Raw genomic sequence first — 22,963 nt, 5'->3', positions numbered from 1 at the left:
GCATTGAATAAAGATTGCAATTTTACAGTCTTACTTTACATGCTAAAGTATATAAAATTGAAAAATATTGTTTCAGAAAATATTGTTGACAGAGAGAGAGAGAGAGAGAAAGAGACAGAGAGGGGGAGAGAAAGAGAGACAGAGAAAAGTACATAGATTTCATGACAAAGGAAAGATAAAAAAAAATAACGCATCATTCTTTTTATAAAAACCCACCCCTGTGTATGTTACAACATGTTGTGATGAACACAACATGTTTTCAAAAACATATTCAATGTCGTCTTTTTCAAAAAAATCTAATGAGAGTGATTTGTGAAATAAAATGTATGAATTAAAATGTCAGTTTGTAAAGGTTATTAGATTAATTTTGAATTGGTTATTAAACTATGCCAATACAAGGTGGGTTTTTAGTAAAAGAATGCCACGAAAGGATTTTATAGAAATATAGAGTGTATTTTATATTGTAAATCCAAAAAAAGTAAATAAATCATTGAATAAACCTAGCCAATAGCGAGATAGTTATATCGAGCCAACTCTAGTATGTACATATATGTGAGTAGTAGAACCCGTTTTCAGCCATACTGAAAAATAATATATGGCATCGTATTACAGACAAATTTCTACTAATATAAAGATAGCAAAAATAATGAAATTAGTACCAAATTTGTTAGCTTGGGCCTTCATTTTAATTTTCTTCGGAAAGATGTATATAATACGATGCGATAAATAACTATTTCAAATCTAATGTTCAAAATCATAATTAGAAAATTAGAAAAAAATACATATTTTTTTTGTTAATATTTTTATCCTTTAATTTCTGATTATTTATCATAAGGTAATTTAGATAAATCTACAACATATCTACCAGGGAGGGAGGGGACATTGGGCTGTTAATTACTAGTTCCCAAAGTTTTGTAATAAAGTTTTCTTATTCGTTGGCAAAACAACTTTGGGGACTTTTAATGAATTTTATTTTTTGGTTCATTAAGCTGGGTGTCCAAATGTTTCAACCACTAATTGTAATTTAAGGAAAGGGTAATTTTGTGTATGAACATCATTTTATCGGCCATTGTCTTCTACCTTTAGATCCCATTTAGGTTGCTCCAGTCCTTATTTGTTGGTCAGTATTTTCCCCCAGAAGGAGGGGAGGGGATTGGGTAAAACGGATATCTTTATATATTAGCCAGCCTGAAGGACCATTTTATTAGAGTAGGTGAAAAATATGGAGCAACATCCAAGTAATTATATATCAATTTATTGCGTCAGATGGTATCTAAAAAAAATGGGGTGAAATTTTTTTTGTTTTCTATAGCATTACTTAAATCCCTGAATGTTAAGCAAGAAAACTATTTAAATGACCTCTCAATGATAAGCAATATTAACTTGAACAAGGAAGACAACATCCATAAAAGCGAAGCACTGAAACGGTAGAAAAACCTGACATTAACACTTGTATAGTGTCAGTAATATGGATAATCAGAATATAATGAAAATGTATAAGAGTCGAAGCAAAATTGTAAGTAAGTTTGTTGAACTGCTTGATACAGGATAATGTTTATGGACATACTTACATTTTTAGGACTTGATTATAGAGTTGCTTCGCTTATCATATTCTACTTTGTTGTGCAAGGAATCAATATACCAAAAATCAGATTAATCGTTTAATAAGAACACATAAAAGTTTGTTGTTAAAAAGGTTAAAAAATCAACATGTTTAAAATGGACGTACGGACATTCTAGTAATGATTATAGAGTTGCTACACTATCTAAATCGTACGTAACTACTACAGGAATCACCATGCAAAGTCCGGACGTACGGAAGGACGGACCGAACCTAATTATAGAAAAGCTTCGCTTTAAAAATCAATAATTCTGGACAATATGAATTATTAAATCAATAGATTCAAAAATAAATGTAATTCTTAAACTAAAACATAATAAATATGAAATATAAAATAAAGTGCGTTTTTCCTTCTAACTTTATGAACTTTACAATAAAACTTTTAAATTCGAAGCTTTTCTATATTATTAGAGTCTTCACATTCGAACGTTGGGTTACAGTACAGAAAATTATAAGTTACGTAAGTATTGGTTTGTTAAATAACATGCATATTAGGGGGTTTAAAAATCCATCAACTTTTTAATTACTGAAATTATCTTAAAAAATTTAGCGAGGAAGGAGACATTGAACTGTAAATTACACTGGTACCCAAAGTTTTTTTTAAAATGCCCTTTTGTTCGGTTCAAATTTGTAGTATCCAAACTTGTCAGCTAATAAGATGAAGTTAAATTGTTTGTCATCATTGGGAATTGACATTAAATTATACATTTTAATTTGGTTTAGTCTGTAAGGTTTTAATATGCAATTTCATTAAAAGCTGCCATAAAATGGAGAACTCAATCAGCTCAGTAGCTACAGACAGAAAACCTTACTACTTTATATTATAGGTTATTCCAATATTTTAAGGTTATGTGAAACCCTCTACTGGCCATGCGCATTCTAATGCGGCAAAATAGGTTCATTTACTAAAACATTTCAGTTAGGTCTATCAAAAAATTTTCCTTTCCTAAACAGACAATCAATAGTTACTTTTTTCTACCTTTTTAGCCCTTTTGTAATCTTTATTTGTAGACATACCATATTTATTTAACAAGGGTGACAACATCCATAATAGCAATGCTCTAAAATCAGAAGGAAGAACAGACGAATAATATCTTTAATAGAGTGTCAGAACTTAAAAAGCAGAACAAACAGTAAGTTTCAAAATTGCATAAATACAGTATACAGTAAAAACACATACTTTCATGTTTAGGATTTGATTATAGAGATGCTTCGCTTATAACATTGTACTTTGTTGTCCTAAGAGTCATTATTCCAAATGTCAGATGAATAGGAAAATCATATCATACAAAAATTGACGTACGAACTTTTGGTAACAATTTTAGAGTTGCTATGCTTTCTAAATGGTGCCTAATTTTTACTAAAAAATCAATCATACAAATTTTGAAATCAATGGGACAATTCTAACATTCTTGTATTACCAGGAAAAGAAATATATTCTCCCTCCCAACTCTTTTGATATTATATCAATATCAATATAAACAAATTATTTCTATGTATTTATTGGGTATTAAACATTTTCCTTATAATAAGGTAACAGGATGTCTATCTGTCTGTCTGTTTGTACCGAAGGATCTCGCTAACCGCTGAACCGATATTGTTCTATTTTACAATTTAGTATCTCAGAGGTCCTGGAAAGGTTTATAAAAAAAATAAAAATCACTGATTTCCGGATATTTTTGGTAAACAGCTAAAACCCCCCGAAAAAACATAGCGGCGAAAATTTTTTTTACATAGATTTTAACATAAATTGGAACGAAAACATTTTATGTGCCTTCTAGAGGCCTCTAGGGGCGTAGCCGCTGGGATTAATTACATAGTAAAAAACCAGGCAGCTAATTCTACATAAACACTTTATTCTTCTCTAAAAATCTTACATTAAAAGTTAGACAACTTCAATTAATTGTTCATTGTTGTATTCCTATATACATAAACTAGCGGCTACGCCCCTAGAGGCCTCTAGTGGCACTTAAATGATTTTGTTTGTTAAAGTCTCTAAGATAATTCTTTACGTATGATACCTCTTTATGTTACGTTTAAGTCTCCAGTATATTAAAAATTTTTCGATTTTTTTGTCATTTCTCTTGGGAGGGTGGTGGTACCCTCCCCGAAAATAGTTATAAACCTTCCCGGAACCCATGAGAATCTACCCTTTTAAGGAGAACCCGATCGGTTCAGCGGTTAGCGAGATCCTTCGGTACAGACACACAGACAAACAAACATCCTGTTACTTTAGTATAAGGATATAATTGTTTTCTTAATTAATATGCCCGGCTTAGATTTAGACCTTGATTTGTCCTAACTAGGAAAAGGGAGAAAGATACATGAAATAGAAACTTGATGAATTTTCGGGTATAGTCCCTAAGAGGGCGTTTGGTCGTATTTTCACAGTAGTTTTTTATAGGTTATTGTAGACTAGGTTAGGTTAAGTTAGGTGATTGCCCCCCATGATTAAATTATTGGCCCCGCAGAGTTAGAGCCCCCGTTGGTGCTAGAAATAGGAGAAAAGCTACAGTGAAAATACGACGAAACGCCCCTTAAGAGGCTATATCACGAAATGGACTATACCCGAATTTTTCACACGGAAATAGTTATTTATCGCATAGTATTATAGACAGCTTTCCGGGGAAAATAAAATAAAAATTTATTAAGATTAACAATAATTTTTTAAGCCCCCAGGAGCCCAAGCCCCGTCTAACAAAACGGGTAATATTTTCTGATTTTTATTCTAATATTGTCTGTAATACGATGCAATTCATGATTTTTAAGTATTCGACTGTAGACCGGTTCTAATACAGCGGATAAGTAATACTGGAAAAGACTTTTCTTTTTTTTTGTTTGTTTTTCATAATATTTGTTCATTAAGTCGTCGTGACTAAAATGATGAGATACTATGACGTGTAATTAACTCTGACAATATATAGGTCTTGAGTGTAGTTTCTGGGATATTATACATCATACTATCACAATTAGGTGTTAGATAACATAAGTTTGTGATTATGATGTTCTATTAGTGTGTTTAAATGATATCAGGAACTGCTGTTTTACTAATATATTTGTTTCATGGGATATAAATAACTTAATTTTCTTTTAATAATCTTTTAGATCACTGCGCTAGTAGCTTCGACCCTTTACTTTAGGGTACTTAAACACCCCCCCCCCTTTCTTTGAAATCTCTGAAGTAGTTTATAATTCACTAGCGGATACGCCCATAGAGGCCTCTAGTGGCACTTTAAACTTTTTTTTAAATTTATAATTTGAGAAATAATTTTTCTATGTTGCGTTCAAGTCTCCACGCAAAAGCAAGAATATTTTTAACCTTTTTTATATTTAGTGATTTCTCTTGTGAGGGTGATGGTACCCTCCCACAAAAGAGTTATAAACCTTCCCAGAACCTATGAGAAGCTACCATGCAAAGGAGAACCCGATCGGTTCAGCGGTTAGAGAGATCCTTCGGTACAAACAGACAGACAGACAAATAAACAGACAAATAGACAGATAGACATCCTGTTACTTTATTCTGCGTACTAAGTTTTTACAATCTACAAGTATTTAATGTTCGTTTGTTTTACTGTAGGATTTCAGAGCTTCGCTTTTAAGGATGTTGTCATTCTTGTTTACCAAAGAAATCTCATAACGTAAACGATGGAACACTGGCCTTGAACTCTTTATGGGTATAATCATTACAATCAAACTTTTAATATTTCTATCTAATTAAAATAAGGATGACAACATCCATAAAAGCGAAGCTCTAAAATGGTAGGACAAACGAAAATTAACATTTATAGAATATAGATAAGCTTTGCTTATAACATTATACTATGTTGTCCTAGGAATCAGTATTCAAGAAATAAGATGAATAGTATAGTTATATCACATGAGAAATTTTTGTCAACCACTGCTTGTAAACAAATTTTGCTGCTTATAATAAAGGATTGAAATATATGAGACTATATTTGTAGAAATAAAGTCACCGTCTACTTGAAATTCTGTTCTCTAGTTGTTTAGATTATTGGATTATTGGGTCTGTTTAACAGATCTTCTATGGGCGTAGGGACATTCTGGTAACGATTATAGAGTTGCCACGCATCACCAATTGTACCTACTGTTATAGGAATCATCATAAAAAGTATTGGTTTTCTTACAGACAACCCAAAATAAAAGAGTACAGTGTAGCTTCGCTACAAAACTTTATCCTTTTCTGTATATAACTGTCAGGGATCTAAAGGGATAAGACAATGGCCGTTAGATTGATGTACATCCCCTCTTTGTATATTACAATTAGGGGTTCAAACGTTTGTACACACAACTAAATGAACCAGCCAATCGAAATTCAATAATGTTTAGCTAACGAATAAGAAAACGTTATTGTAAAACTTTGGGGACTAGTGAAATAAACAGCCCATTGTCCCCTCCCTCCCTGGCTATATTTATATAATTTGTAGAGAAGGAAATAAAAGAAAATTTAACATTTCCTCTTACTCAACAATGGATATACAATATACGTGGATATTATGACAGGGGAAATATTGTCGTCAACTCAGGTTGTTAACATGGAACTCGTTTATTGGTCAGTCCATTCATCCAGCAGGTGGGGAGGGGATTGGGTAAAGGGTTAGATGTTTGGTATCTTTATAATAGCCAGCAGCCAGTTTTACTTTTTTAGAGAACATGAAAATCTGGTGTAACATCCAAGTAATAATAAATCCATTTAATGAACTATTTATTAACATGTTACATTTAGTTTATTAAAAGCAAAGCTTTTTGAAGATTAATGTGTCAGTGCGCCAAAAAAAATTTCTGTATATCCTATAATCCTTAAAATAAAGTAACAGGATGTCTGTTTGTACAGGAGGATCTCGCTAACCGCTGAACCGATCGTGTTCTCCTTAACAGGGTAATTTCTCATAGGTCCTAGGAAGGTTTATAATTATTTTAAGGGAGGGTACCACTACCCTCCCAAGAGAAAACATCCATAGAACAAAATTACCCCCCCCCCCATACCAAAAATAAAAAAAAATTTAAAAACTAAAGTAAGAATTGCGATCTCCTCCACAATTTGTTCTTACTTTTTAAAAATCTAAATTAAAAAAAAGTTTTGCGATTCAACTACCCCTCCTTAAGTGCCTCTAGATGTCTCTAGGGGCGTTGCCGCTAGTATTTTATCCTATTATATAAAGTAGTAAGCTTTTTTTGTCTGTAACAAAGGATCTCGCTAACCGCTGAACCGATATGGTTCTCCTTTACAGTGAAGCTTCTTATTGGTCCTTGGGTGGTTTTAGGCTATTTTATTTTTTTATAAGTAAGCCTGGGTATGGTTTTAGGCTATTTTTATGCCCTTCCATATCCCTTTGAATATAGAGCCCCTAAATGCCAGGGGCGCAGCCGCTAGTCCCTTATAATAAAGTAACAGGATGTTTGTGTGTTTGTATGTTTGTACCGAAGGATCTCGCTAACTGCTGAACCGATAGGGTTCTCCTTTACAGGGTAGCTTCTCATAGGTCCCGGGAAGGTTTATAACTATTTTCTTGGGGGGTGGGACACCCCCAACCCCCCCGAAAAATAAAAAATCCCCCCCCCCCAATTTTTTTTTTTTTTTAATTTGTTTAACTAAAAATTAAATGAGGGAGGGGGCACCCCCCCCCCCAAAAAAAAAAAAAATTTCTTTTAAAATCTAAAATAAGAAATTGAATTATTAAATTCGACTCTCTCCTCCTCAAGTGCCCCTAGAGGCCTCTAGGGGCGTAGCTGCTAGTATTATATAAAGTAGTAAGGTTATTTTGTCTGTAGCTTAAGATTTCGATAACTGCGGAACCGACTGAGCTCCCTATATTATAAAAGCTTTACATAGATCTTAAGATGGTTTAAGGCTTTTATATCTTGAAAATAATTCTTGTGGATTGTTTTATGCTATAAATTAATTAACATTTTTACATTTATAGCTCGATATATTAATTACATATTTAGTGATATATTTACAGTAACCACCATGATTACGAAATACCAATAAATTTCAAAAAAATATGTTGTGCTAAGCTTTTATGAATGTTGTCATCCTTATTTAGTATGATTTAGTTCTGTAATCATCTAGGAGACACTACATCCTATACAGATAATACTTATTATAAAGTAACAGGATGTTTGTTTGTTTGTGTTTCTATCTGTCTGTTTGTACCAAAGGATCTCGCTAACCACTATACTGATATGGTTCTCCATTACAAGTTAGCTTCTTAAAGGTCCATGTATAAGGTTTATAACTATTTTGGATGAGTTTGCTGCCACCCTCCCTGCCCACCTCTCAAATCTCAAAATCATATAAGTTATTTTTCTCGTCTGTAATTTCTTAAAAAAGATTATCTATTGATGTGAAAATAGCTAACTTTATAGCCCATAATCATTTTGATATCCCCCCATGTGCCCAAAGTTGTATAAACATAACCTTGGGTACTTTTATTGAATTTTCATTAAAAATAACACCAACCAAACATATCAACTAACAATTTCAATCTACATAGGGGATAATTTTGTTTGTTATGATTGGAAAAAATCGTTTTTGTTTGTACTTCTTGTCAAGTGTCTCCTACACAGGAAAATAAACATCAAATTACATGAATCTCTTACTATTATGTAACAGGGATCTAAAGGGATAAGACAATAGCCGATAAATTAATGTACATCCCCAATGATGATACAGAAAGTTACACCTTCTGTAGATTACAATTAGTGGTTTAAACTTTTGAACTCTCAACTTATAGAACCAACTAATTATAATTCAATAAAAGTCCCCAAAGTTGTTAATCCAACAAAGAAAAATTAGAGATATTATAAAACTTTGGGGACTAGTGTAATAAACAGCCCAGTGTCCCCTCCCTCCCTGATTATGTAAACTTAAACTACAAAATTAAGCTTATTATGAAACATGTAAAATTTGGAAATTCATAATTTTATCCAAGAAAGAAATAGCATTGAACTGTAATCAAATTGATTAACATTGTTTTTAAAGAATACGTTCTATTATTCATAGGGTTATATAATCAGAGGCGTGCACAACAATACACTAAGGGGAGGGGGGGGGGGAATTAAACCATCTTGGAGTAAAATAAGGGGAAGGCAGACCTTCCCAATTTCAATTTTAAAGGAGGGTTGACACCCATCCCACATCCCTCTACCGCATGCCACTGAATTAATGTCAAAACTTATAATTTTTATATTTAGAAAAGGGTAATTTTGTTAATAATATTTATGTCTAAGGTGGCATTCCTTAAATTCTACAAAAGGTTTTTTAAAAAAAAAAAGTTAATCAGTCCAGATTAGACAGACTAACAAAAGATAGACAGATAAAAAGACAGTTATGCAAAATATAAATGTTTTTTAAAATTAAATTTAAATTTTCTTTTGAACTTTTAACGTACAAACAAGTAAGATTCCGTGCAAAAGTGGCACGTTTAGGAATACATGTATAGTAACAATTAGTTATCTATCGCATCGTATTATAGACAGCTTCCCGCGGGCATTAAAATGGAAATGTTGAAGATTAAAACTCGCCGTGAGGGGGTTATCAATTCTATTTAATATGTGTGGAAAATTTATTGTAATACGATGCTGTACATGATTTTTCAGTATAGCTGAAAACCAGTTCTAATCCAGCGGATATTAATCGGTTTCGAAGCCATACTGGAGAAGATATTACAGCTATCGTGGCCAAAAGAGCAGCTTGACTCATATGAAATCTAAAGTGATATTGTTATGCTCTTTTATGATCGTTTAGCATTTTTGTTAAATTAAAATTCAAAGAAAAAGTAAATAATTAATTCTTTCTGAGTGTTAAAATGTTTTGAGTGTTAGCTTTTAAATAGTTATCCTTTGTTAAGTATGTAAGACTTTTTTTAAAATGCAAAGCTTTTCTATAATTAGTCGGTCCGTCCGTCCATACGTCCGGAACGGTTAGCTCTTTTCGTTGACTTAGACATGTTAGAATTGTCCTAATGATTGATATTTAACGATTTTAACAATTTTTTGTTTAGACTTATATAATGATATTCTGTTTTTTTTTCAGTCCTGACACTCTACAAGGGCTGATGTTCGTTAGTACTATTTACTGTTTTAGGGCTTCACTTTTATGGACGTTGCACACTTCTTTAAAATGTTTTATTGTACATCCATATAACAAAACCTTTTAAATAAAAACAAGGATGACAACATCCATACGTAGCGAAGCTTAAAATTATGAATGAATATCGGGGAAAATTTTACTATAGAGCAGTGTCATACAATAATCATTAAAATAGGGTAAAATAGGGTAATAACGAAACCTTTAAAATCCCGAAAAATTAAAAATCTAAGGAATCGATCTAGCACCGCAATTAATGGACAAATCTTAATGAAACTTGATGGAAATATCAAAATATGGGTATATTCACTCCTTGATAATTTAAGCCATCAATCCTGAATAGGAATTGAGAAAATCTTGAAAACCTAAAAATCTAAGAATCGATCTAGCACCCCAACCAACAAGGGTATCATAATAAAACTTGATGGAAATATGTAGAGTTTAAACTTATTCAATCCCTGAAAATTTCAGCAATTCATCTTGAACAAGAATTGAGAAAATTACAAAAACGTAAAAATCCAGGAATCAATCCAGCACCCCAATTAATAGACAGAAGGACAAAACAATGTATAGATTAGATGCGCATATGTTACAGTAATCTTCACTAAAAATTTCAGCTGTCTATCTCTAATAGGAGCCGAGAAAATCACGTTAACCCCATAGCTTTACTGACTGACTGAAGTACGGACTTCGCTACTAAAATGCAGTGATATAAATGGGTAAGACAATCGAAGATAAATTGATATACATCTCCTTTGATGATGAACATAATTTCCCTTTCAATAAATTAAAATTGTTGACGAGAAAGTTTAAAAACTACTAGTCTAAGACTAACTAAATAAAATTAAATAAAACTACCCAAAGTTTTTAAGCCAACGAATAAGATAAATTGATTTAAAAACTTTGGATACCAGTGTATTATATGGTGTTTTTTGTAATAAAGCTTACAATGTTTTATAAAATTTTGTTCCTAATTTCCAATTAAACCAAATCAATTAGATATGTACTTTTAAAGATATGAAGTAATCTTTGCCATTTTATTACAAATTTTATTTATTTATATCTGTTGAACAAAGGGCCTGGCATTGTAAAAGGACCTAAATATCCTTGTGCGTTATGTCTTTAAGCAAGAAAATGTGTTTTTGTATGTTTGTTTGTGTGTGTTTATAGTATCATGAACATGGACAGCTATTATCATATAATATAGAGTAGTAAGGTTTTTTTTTGTCTGAAGAGAAGGATCTAGCTAACCGCTGAACCAATATTAATTCTTAATTATTTTTAAGAGGGTAATGGGCAAAATATTTTGTTTTACTTCAAAAAAAACTTTAATTTCAATAAGGAGGGGTTGACTTTCAATCTTAAGTGCTACTAGAGGCTAAGGACGCATCCGGTTTAGGCGTTTAAACGGATTTCCCGAGGGCTGTAAGACTTTAAGGGTTGACAACCCTTGCATAAGAACGACCACCCTTCTAACAAATGAAATAGTTCGAAGCTAGTAAACAATAATGGATATAGGATATATTGATACTTTGTGGTAAATTTAGCTTGCTAACATAAAACTCATTTATTGGTTAGTTCGTTCATTCAGTAGGAGGGGAGGGTAAAGGTCGTAAAAGGGGAATATCGGTATTTTAAACAGCTGCGAACATCACTTTATCAGAGTACATGAAAATCTAGTGCAACATCCAAGTAGTAATGAGAGAGAGAGAGAGAAGGGGGGAAATGGGCTGTTTATTACACTAGTCTCCAAAGTATTATAATACTATTTTCTTATTCGTTGGCCTAACAACTTTAGGGACTTTAGTGAATTTTGATTAGTTGTTACATAAAGTTGCGTGTTTAACTGTTTCAACCACTAATTTTGATCACTAGAAGGCGTGGCGTATCATCATTGGGGATGTACATCAATTTATATAGATTTAAGTAATTTTAGATTAATATCACACGAACTTCACATGATTTAAAAAGATTAAAATGACTTAAAACATGTCTCCCCCACCGTAAAATTGTACATGTATGTGTAACAACTAAAAGAATAGATAAAATTATGGTTAGGGGCGAAATTGCGATATATGTAATATCCCCCGCCCGCTTGGCCCTACAAAAAAAAAACAAGGATAAATAACATTAAAAGTTGCGCAACAATGAATATTTTGCTAGCCACATTATCAACAAAGAGCTTTGATAGATAAATAACGTTATACAATACAAATGACCAATGAAAGGCCAATTCACAGACTAAATTACCAATGGCAGGCCAGTATATATTTTAATTGATCAATGGTAGGCCAGTATGACGTCATCTTTTATAGATACATATTAAAAAGCTTTCTTTGAGTGTACTAGACCCCGTTGAGAATTTTTAAATACGTTTGGCAGTCATTGCCAGTAAACCACTTAATTTGACATTTTTATGTTTGTATTAATTTAAAATTCTGATTTATTACGTCAGACAATAAAAAAGAAAAATATAGGTATTTTATTTTTCATGTTTGACTATTGACAGACGTACAATTATAATCTATATAGAAAGTAGCTTCGCTACTAAAAAATGATTTTACGACGCGCGTTCATTTCAAATGTTTCTGCACTCGAAATTTTTTGAAAATTTTATTCTGGATTTTTTAATATAATATATAAGAATATTTATAACCATTGTAGTTGAGCAATACCAAAAATTCTCTAATTATGTAAGAACAGTTTAGTGTAATACAGTAAAATTTAAAAGCGATATAGTGTTAAACAGTTAGGGAGTTGAATCCAGTTTTATAGAAGCAGAAATATAATCTATGATTATGGTTTTGACCCTCTAAAACTGTAATCTACCTTTCCACTTTCCCCTCTCTTGGTGAAGATATCTTCAACGCCGATACGATTTTTGAAATGTAAGATTCTACTTTCCCTTCTCTTGGTGAAGATATCTTCAACGCCGATACGATTTTTGAAATGTAAGATTCCACTTTCCCCTCTCTTGGTGAAGATATCTTCAACGCCGATACGATATTTGAAATTTAAGATTCCACGTTTGCCTCTCTTGGTGAAGATATCTTCAACAAGAGAGACAAAAGTGGAATCTTATATTTCAAAAATCGTATCGGCGTTGAAGATATCTTCACCAAGAGAGGGGAAAGTGGAAGGGTAGATTACAGTTTTAGAGGGTCCAAACCATAATCATAGATTATATTTCTGCTTCTATAAAAATGGATTCAACTCCCTAACTGTTAAAGATGCCTAATATAAGTATTGGAACAATTTTTTGTCAGTGATTATCTAAAAAGCCTAATTTAAAAAAAAATATTAAATGGTGTTTCCAGAGGTCATACTGGCCTACCATTGGTCAATTAAAATTTACACTGGCCAGACATTTTTAATTTAGTCTGTGTATTGTCCTATCATTGTTCATTTGTAATGTATGACGTGATTTTTTTATAGGCACTATTAAGAGCTTTGCGTTTTCACCCATATTGACACGATTTATCTATGATTTCAAAATCCTGGAATCAAAAACAAAAATTCTCGTGTGGGAAATTTTTGAAGTTTGTTATATAATTCTAGAAACCAGGGGAGATGGCGGTTTCCAGCATTTTTAAATTATCTATATTTACAGTACAGTCAGTAGAATAGATAGGGTAAGAATTCAATTGTGATTATATTATATTTAACGTCTCGGAACCAGTCTTAATTGGTTTTCATAGATTACTGTGCAAGGTTAAGGTCCTACTTTTCCCATTGTGGACATTTTCTCAGGGATCTAAAGGGATAAGACAATGGCCGACAAATTTATGTACATCCCCATTGATGATACACAAAATTACCCCTTCTGAAGATTATAACTAGGGGTTGAAACTTATGGACACACGACTAAAAGAACCAATCAATTAAAAATTAATTAAAGTCCCCAAAGTTATTCAACTAACGAATAAGAAACTTTACTATAAAACGTTGGGGACTAGTGTAATAAACAGCTAAATGTCCCCTTCCTCCCTGACAAATTCTACTTCCCTTTATTTCTCTGCACGCACCCCCACCGCTTTTCGTCTATAATTTGTGAAAAACAATGACTAATAAGAAAGGATATAGAAAATACGTGGATATTATGACAGAGGGGAAAAATTGTCGTCAATTTAGGTTGCTAACATGGAACTCATCTATTGGCCAGTTCGTTACTCCAGTAGGAGGGGAGGGAATGGAGTAATCTTTATTTTAGCTAGCTGCGAGTTTCATTTTATTAGAGAGCATGAAAATCTGGTGTAATATCCAAGTAATAATATATCCATTCTAATAAGAGTTTTGCATATAGGTGTCTGTTCTTACAAATTTTATTTTATACATTATGTAAATTTTTGAAACTATCCTATTTTATAAAGTACTATTTTTTTTGTTGTCTAAAGTTTAAGATTTTAATAACTACTAAACCAATTAGGTTCTACATTTTAGAGAGGCTTCACATTGGTCTTAGGGTGGTTTTAGGCTATTTTCACCCCTTTCTCTACCCCTAGAATGCAAAGACCCTAGATGCTAAGGGCGAAGCTGCTAGTTTTCGCTTTAATAAAAATACTTTATCTTGTTATAAACATTATATAAAAAGTGTAATTAAATAATCATTAAGCATATAACATAATACTCAATTTATAAACACAATATGTTGTCTTTAATTTCAGGGAGGGAGGGGACATTGGGCTGTTTGTTAAACTAGTCCCCAAAGGTCTTATTATAACGTTTTCTTGTTAGTTGGATTAAAAACTTTGGGGACTTTCATTGAATTTTAATTGGTTCGATCATTTAGTTAAGTGTCCAAACGTCCAAACGTGGTAAATTTGTGCATAATCATTGAGAACGAACAACAATTTATCGGCTATTGTCTTATCCCTTTAGATCCCTTTTATATTAGCGTATTCTTATTCGTTAGCTCAATAAATTTGGAGACTTTTCATTGGTATTAATGTGTAAACGTTTCAACCTTTAATAGTAATCTATGTGGTAAATTTGTGTATCATCATTGGGGATGTACATTGTACATTAATTTATCGGCCATTGTCATATGCCTTTAGATTCCAGCTTTAAATTGCGAATTATAATTAAATCTAGGTGCGTGCACAGAAATTGGCAAGATGGGGTCGAAAAAGTCCCCAGTAGTTTTATAATAGCGTATTCTTATTCGTTAGCACAAAAAACTTTTGGGACTTTTAATTAGTTGGTCCATTAAGTTAATATGTAAACGTTTTAACCACTTAAACTGTTTTTAACCTATTTTTAAAACGTATATAAAAAATATACTATGACACCAGTAGAATGATACTGGAGAGCCTAAATTTGAATTAAGTCCCCAATAAACTTTTTTTGGGGGATTTAAATATTAATTTTTACTGTTGCCGTGATCATTTTGACTGAAGCAAAAGGTCTTTTTTTTATTTGGGTAAAATTCGTAGCTTTTAGAGTGTTTTGCTTCATAAATATTGTATTCTGGTATAGAGTAAAATTAGGCCTTATGATTTTACTATAAAAATTCACTAAAAAGTTAATTCTTTATAATATATCAACGAATTAACATTAACATGTTTGTGTTCTCTCACTTATTTTAAAAACATAAAAAATGGTTGTAAAGGGTTAAATGACAACAAATGTTTATGCAATACAACAAATTTGTTTTTGTCACATATACAAATGTGTTATAAAATAAGATTATTCAAACTTATCTTTTAAAATAATTTTAAAAAGTATGTATCTTTTATGTGTATGGTTTTCATTATTTTCATTTTTATTAAATAAAAAATATTTAACTACATTGGAAATATGTCCCTTTGTGAAAACACTCTTTTTTTGAATTGTAAAGAATTATATAAAACAAGACTTTTTATTGGTTAGATTTCAGAATTATTTGTTTTATTGTAAATGTTAGATTTTTCAATGAAATTAATTGTTTTGGAAAAAAAAATTATTTCCAATGAACAGAGTAATGTTTTTTTTATTGTATCAATATAAAGTGAATTATATAAAAATGTTCTGTAAGCCACAATATTACCCGAAGTAAAAAAGAGCTTTTGCTTCGGTCAAAATGATTACAGCAACACTAAAAATTAATTTTTAAATCCCCCAAAAAAAGTTTATTGGGGACTTAATTCAAATTTGAGCTCTGCAGTCTGATTCTATAGGTGTCCTAGTATATTTTTGACACCCCATTCAAAAATAGGTTAAAAACAGTTTAAAGTAATCTACAGAAGTGGTAAGAAAGCAGAAAATAACCTAAAATGAAACCAAAATTTGTATAATATATGTATATATTATATGTAGAACTCATTCAGTTCGGTTCAGCGGACAGCAAGATCGTAGCGAAAAAAAAAAAAAATAATAAGATCTCATTAATTTCAACAAAGACAAGCCACTGAATAATTACTACCTGTTCTTCTCTCTCAACCCTTGGTCTGGGGAGTCCTGACCTTAATCCACGTTCTGATCTCTCCACCTGGCGACCCATTCCTGAAAAAATTCAAATATGAAAGTTGTTTTTAGGGATCTAAAGGGATAAAACAATAGCTAGTAAATCTATGTTCATCCCAAATGATGATAAACAAAAATTACCTTTTCTGAAGAAAACAATTAGTGGTTGAAACATTGATTGGTTGATTGGACACTTCATGAACCAACCAATCAAAATTTGAAATAGTCCCCAAAGTTGTTAAGCCAATGAATAAGAATAAGTTATTATAACACTTTCCCTACCTGATATACTATTATTGTACTAATTCCTGAAATAATTCATTGATTCAATACTACTATAGTACTAATTGCTAAATAGATTATTCAGGGAGGGATGGGACATTGTGCTATTTATTACACTAGTCACCAAAGTATTTTCATTACGTTTTCTTATTCGTTGGGGACTTTTTTAAAATTTTGATTGTTTGGTTCATCAAATTCATCCACGAATTATAATCTACAGAATGGGTATCTTGTGTATCTTCAATGGGAATGTACATCAATTTATCGGCCATTGTCTTATCCCTTTAGATCCCTGGTTGTTTTTATAAAGTACAAAAAAAACAAGGAAGAATAAATATTAAGTTTGTACACTATTAATAACAAACCAGGGAACCAGAAATAGGCAAATGTAAGAAAATTTAGTTGACCAAAGTGTTTGTTGTCTGACAGGGGCGTCCAACCTTTTTTTTTGGGGGGGGGGGTAAAATTTTTAAAATAAAAATTTTGGGGGTGCCATAGGCTCATTTTTTTTTTTTTTTTGGGGGGGGGGTAATCTTTATTTCATAGAGGCATTTTTTTTTTATTTGGGGGGGGGTAAAAATTGAAAATCCAAAATTCATTTTGAGGGGTAATCACCCCTTTACCCCCCCCCCCCATCTTTGGACGTCTATGTTAAGGGCTTAGACAAAGAACTTTATCTGTCATAACTGTTGTAGCGCGGGACAAAGTGTCTGAAAAATAAGCCATGTGACGTCTTAAAAATGAGAGGAGAAATAGGAAAGAAACCCCCCCCCCCCAAAAAAAAGATGGATAATCCCTCATTTTTATGACGTCACATGGCTGATTTTTGAGACACTTTGTCCCGCTACTAACTGTTTATTTGAATGATTTGCGCCTTTAAATGGACTAAGGCTTCCTAAAAGCTTTCTTTTATACACCTTACAAAGCAGCAGTAGAAACCGTTTTTAGGCATATTTGAGCCCATATTCAAACATCCTACTTATGAACGGACACGTTTACGCTTTTTTGCTACAGTCGTGAGTTATATATTCCAAATTAGTTATTTATCGCATCGTATTACAGACAGCTTTCCGCGGATATTAAAAAGGAAAAATTATAATATAAAAACCAGGTTTGTGTTCCCCGTGGGGCCGAAAACTGGTAAAAAATCGTGGAAAATTGTCTGCAATACGATGCAATACATGCTTTTTCAGTATGGCTGCGTACCGGTCCCAATCCAACGAATATTAATCGGTTTCGAAGCCATACTGGAAAATAAATACCTTGTATGGGTAATTTTTCCTTATTAAGCCTTGATTTAGATATAAGATAATTATTTAGGGTTGACGTTTATTAAACAAATTATATCATCTTTTATGCAATTTATTCTTCATATAAACAAGAATGACAACATACATTAGTATAGCAAAGCGCAAATATAAATTAGTTATTTAGCCCATCGTATTATAGACAGCTTTCCACGGATATTAAAATGAAAAATTATTATTACAATTTTGAATTTAATTTTAATAGTAGAAAATGTTCTGCAATACGATGCTATACATTATTTTTTCAGTATGGCTGATAACCGGTTCCAATCTAGAAGGAATTTATCTTTTTCGAAGCCCTATTGGAAAAGAAGTTATAGTTTGATTTTGAAATCTCCTTAAAAATTACAAACCCTTTCTTTAATGGAAGGATGCCTGCAACTGCTGAACAGATATGATTTTGCGTTACAATGTAGCTTCTCATAGGTCCTGGGAAAGGGGCGTAACCGCTAGTATATACATACACTAGCGGCTGTGTTTTTAGCATCTAGGGGCTCTATATTCGAAGGGCAGAAAAATAGCCTAAAACCATACCCAGACTTATTTAAAAATAATGAAATAGCCTAAAACCATCTCAGAGCCTATAAGAGGCTTCACTGTAATGAAGAACCATATCGGTTCAGCGGTTAGCGAGATCCTTCGCTACAGACAAAAAAGCTTATTTCTTAATATCATAGGATACAAATCTAAGCAACTATTGGACGCCATTGTCCTTAATTAACAAGTTCTTGCAATAATTGGATTGGGGACTTGGGTGCTAAAACTATCAGTATCCAAACTTTTTGATTTTGTTTGAAAACAGTAAAAGTGTCGAACTATGACGTCAGAAAAAATTAACAATTAACCAATAAGAAGCCAGTATTCACTGTTGTAAAATATATAGCGGCCTCTCATTGGTTAATTGTTATTTTTTTTTCTGACGTCATAGTTCGACACTTTTACTGTATTCATTTTGTTTCTCATAATTTGGTTGGTGAATAAATTTCTTGTCTTATCCATGAAAATCCCTGTATATGTTGTGTAATTTAAAAGTAGGTAAATGATAAAATATGCTTAAAAGTAAATAATAGTTATTTTTCGCATCGTATTATAGACAGCTTTCCGCGGATATTAAAATGAAAAAATTTAAGATTAAAACTAGTTTTGATAGGCCCGATGGTCCAAAGGCCCGGGCTAACAAAACTGGTATTAATTTTATGATTTTAATTTTAATATTCGTGGAAAATTACCTGTAATACGATGTTATACATGATTTTTCAATATAACTGAGAACCGGTTCTAGTCATGCGGATATTAATCGGTTTCGAAGCCATACTGGAAAAGAATAAACATATAGTGTGTGACAATAATAAAAACTGTAATAGTCAGGCCCGCATTTTGGCTCCATTGCCTATTAAAACAAGGATGACAACATCCATAAAAGCGAAGCACTGAAACGGTAGGACAAACGGACAATAACACTTATATAGTGTCAGAACTGAATAATCAGAATATAAACGTATAAGAGTCGAAGCAAAATTGTGAGTAAATTTGTTGAAAAACTTCTTTATACAGGATATTGTTTAAGGACATACTTAACCTTTGGCATCTCAGGGCTAAAAAAACTGGTTTTAATTATATAATTGTACATTCTATGTCCGCGGAAAGCCGTTTATAATACGATGCGAGAATTAACTATTAACTAATCAAAATTAATAGTAGTACGTTTTTTTCTTCAGTTTAGATGTTAACCAATTAACCGATTGAATTCTAGGGGAATTCACATGAGCCTTGGGAAGATTAAAGATTCAAGAATGTTCTTTTATTTTTTGATTTAAATCTTGGGATGGTTTTAGACTTCTTTTCTGCCCTTGTATACTCATACACATTAATGCAGAGCCTTAAATGCTAGCTAGGGGCGCATCCAGTTTTAACTATTTGTTTTAGATTAGGCAAAAAAATTGTACTTCATAATAAATATTAAAGAAACACAGAAAAAAATGGTAATACAAAAGTTTTTAAATTTAAACTTGAGACGCAACTCAGGAATGTACAATGTATTGACAAAGAGGGCGGGGACATTAAGCTGGTCCCCAAATTCTATAATTATGTTTTGTTATTTGCTGGCTCAACAACTTTGGGTACTTTTGTGGAATTTGATTGGTTTTGTCATTAAGTTGAGTGTCTCAACGTTTCAACCACATATTGTAAACTACAGGAGGAGTAATTTTGTGTATCATCATTGGAGTTGTACATCAATTTATCGGTCATTGTCTTATCCCTTTAGATACCTTTAGATCCCTGATGTATTCCTGTCATTAGTCCCAAAACTTCCATTAAAAGTCGCTGTTATAAAAGTGTAGAATAATATTTAATGTGCAGCGAGAGATATTTAGGATTAGGGTTAATCCAAACATCAATATCTCATGGTTGCGGGCCTGCAGGGATATACGGATATCCAGGGAGGGAGGGGACATGTGGATGTTTGTTACACTAGTCCCCAAAGTTGTATAACAACGTTTTCTTTATCGATGGCTTTACAGCTTTAGGGACTTTCATTGAACTGTGATTTAGTTGAGTGTCCACATGGTTCAACCACTAATTGTAATCTACAATCAGGGTAATTTTATTAGGTATTTACATCAATTTATCAGCCATTGTCTTATCCATATAGATTACTGGGGATATGGCAATGGTGGATAGATTATTTTCTACACTATAAATATATGGATTTATTATTACTTGGATCTTACACCAGATTATAATGTATAGTACTCAAGTAAAAACTTGTAGCTGGCTAAAATACTGGATGAACGAACTTACGATAATTTTCCTCTGACACAATATCCACATATATTGTATATCCAATCCATTACACTACTAAAACCATCTGGGGACCTATGTGAAGCTTCTATTATCCATAGAATAAAGAACTCAATCGGAAGTTATCTAAATTTTAAGATACAGGCTAAAAAACCTTACTACTTTTGTATAATTGGATTCAGTTCTTCTTTTACCATTTTCCTATATAAAAATATGTAAAGCTTGAAATTAATATGGATGGCAATATTATTTTATCTTCAACTCACCTATCCCTATCATTATGATGGCAGAGTTATTTATTATCATACATAGAAAAAGTCAGGATGAAAAATAGCATAAATATGCAGGGATGAGACAATTGGGAAATATGATAAACGAAATAGCCACTTCTATAGATTAAAAAAGAATTTTTTGTACTGCTTGTATTTAAATATTAGTATCAAAATTTAATAAAAATTCACAGATTTTTAAGCCAACAAATGAGAGAATGTGTTTATAAAACTTAAGCAGTGGTGAATACTTAAAAAAGATTAGGCTCACTGCTCGCCAAGTTATTTTTGTAAAAACAAGGATGACAACATCCATAAAAGCGAAGCACTGAAACGGTAGGACAAACAGACATTAAAACTTGTATAGTGTCAGAACTGAATAATCATAATATAAACGTATAAGAATCAAAGCAAAATTGTAAGTAAATTTGTTGAAAAACTGCTTGATTCAGGATAATGTTTATGGACATACTTACATTTTTAGGACTTGATTATAGAGTTGCTTCGCTTATTACATTATACTTTGTTGTCCCAGGAATCAATATACCAAAAATCAAATCAATCGGATGATTAGATCACATAAAAATTTGTTGTTAAAAAAGTAAAAAAATCAACTTCTTTAAAATGGACGTACGGACATTTTGGTGATGATTATAGAGTTGCTACGCTTTTTAAATCGTACCTAACTATTAAGAGAATCACCATGCAAAATTTGAAATCGATAGGACAATTCTAACATGCCTAAATTAACGAAAAAAGCTATCCGTTACGGACGTACGGACGGACGGACGGACGTACGGACGGACCGACCCTAATTATAGAAAAGCTTCGCTTTTAAAAACCTCCAATATCACATTAAAATCTACAAAAATTAAACAAAATCTTATGTTAATAACCCTTTTATGATTTTATTTAATTTTTGTAGATTTTTTATGCGATTTTAGAGGATTTTTCACAAAAATAATTTTGCGAGTAGCGAGCCTAATTTTTTTAAAGAATCCACATCAGTTTAATTTACAGTTTAATGTCCCCTCCCTCCCTGGGTGATATGTAAATATAGGTTAATAAAAAGCATTTCTTTGTTAAACACTGGCAAAACTTTTTCTAGTAAGACGATTAATATCCGCTGGATAAGAAACGTTTTTCAGCCATACTGAAAAATCTTCCACAATTTTCCACGAACATTCGTCACCTCAGATGCAATTATTATCTAAAGGGATAAGACAATGGCCGATAAATTGATGTACATCCCTAATGGTTATACACAAAAATTAACTCCCTCTGTTGATTACAATTAGTGTTTGAAACTTGGACCCAAATCAATCAAAATTCAATAAAAGTCCCCCAAAACTGTTGAGACAATGAATATGAAAGACTTTGGGTACTAGTGTAATAAACAGCCCAATACCCCCTCTTTCCCTGTAAAATACCTATGATTGTTTCTATATGATAATTTTTCTCTGTTATGTGATGTTTATAAAGAATTATGTATCTCTATAGTCTTAAATTTTCTTTTCCTAGGTTATTTACTTCGTAGAATAATCATTATTATACTGTACTGTAAGTTTGGTGCGATTTAGAAAGCGTAGCAACACTATAATCGTTACCAGAAAGTCTGTAAGTCCGTAGCGGGCCAAAGTGTCTCAAAAATCAGCCATGTGACGTCATAAAAATGAGTGATTATCCATCTCTTTTTAGGGGCTTTCTTTCCCACTTACCATCTCATCTCCCTCATTTTTATGACGTCACATGGCTGATTTTTGAGACACTTTGTCCCGCTACGTAAGTCCATTTAAAACAAGCTGATTTTGTAAGTATGTTCTTAAACAGTATCCTGTGTTTAAGTTATTCTTTATCACTTTTTTATATAATTTTTTTTTTAAATTGATATTCTACTTTTATGGACACTCTACAAGTCATTAAATGTTCGTTTGTCATATTGCCCCCCCCCCCCTTAAACATATAATTAAAATTTGACGGATACAGACTGCTTTTTCGTATAACTATAACTAGTAAGAAGCTTCTAAGAAAAGCACAACAGAAAACTTTGTGAACCAGAGTAATAAACAACTCAATGTCCCCTCTTTTAAAAACAAAAAAAAACGATGGAATTAATTATAAAACGTAAAGG

The 22,963-nt window shown here is 32.1% G+C and overlaps 1 protein-coding gene across 1 annotated transcript in view; it reads right to left on the bottom strand.

Annotated features, from left to right (window-relative positions):
- Nucleotides 1–22,963, bottom strand: part of LOC145330229 (uncharacterized) — a 158,196-nt gene that overhangs the window by 111,380 nt on the left and 23,853 nt on the right. The window contains exon 2 of the mRNA XM_080174839.1: nt 16,132–16,211. Coding sequence (XP_080030965.1) covers nt 16,132–16,211 — 80 coding nt within the window. The remainder of the gene's footprint in view (nt 1–16,131; nt 16,212–22,963) is intronic.

The sequence above is a fragment of the Acartia tonsa genome, chromosome 10 (assembly GCF_053477335.1).
Source record: "Acartia tonsa isolate MP-2025a chromosome 10, ASM5347733v1, whole genome shotgun sequence".
In the NCBI taxonomy this organism is placed as follows: domain Eukaryota; kingdom Metazoa; phylum Arthropoda; class Copepoda; order Calanoida; family Acartiidae; genus Acartia; species Acartia tonsa.
Note: the sequence above shows the minus strand (reverse complement) of the source record. Positions and strands in the feature narration are given on the sequence as shown.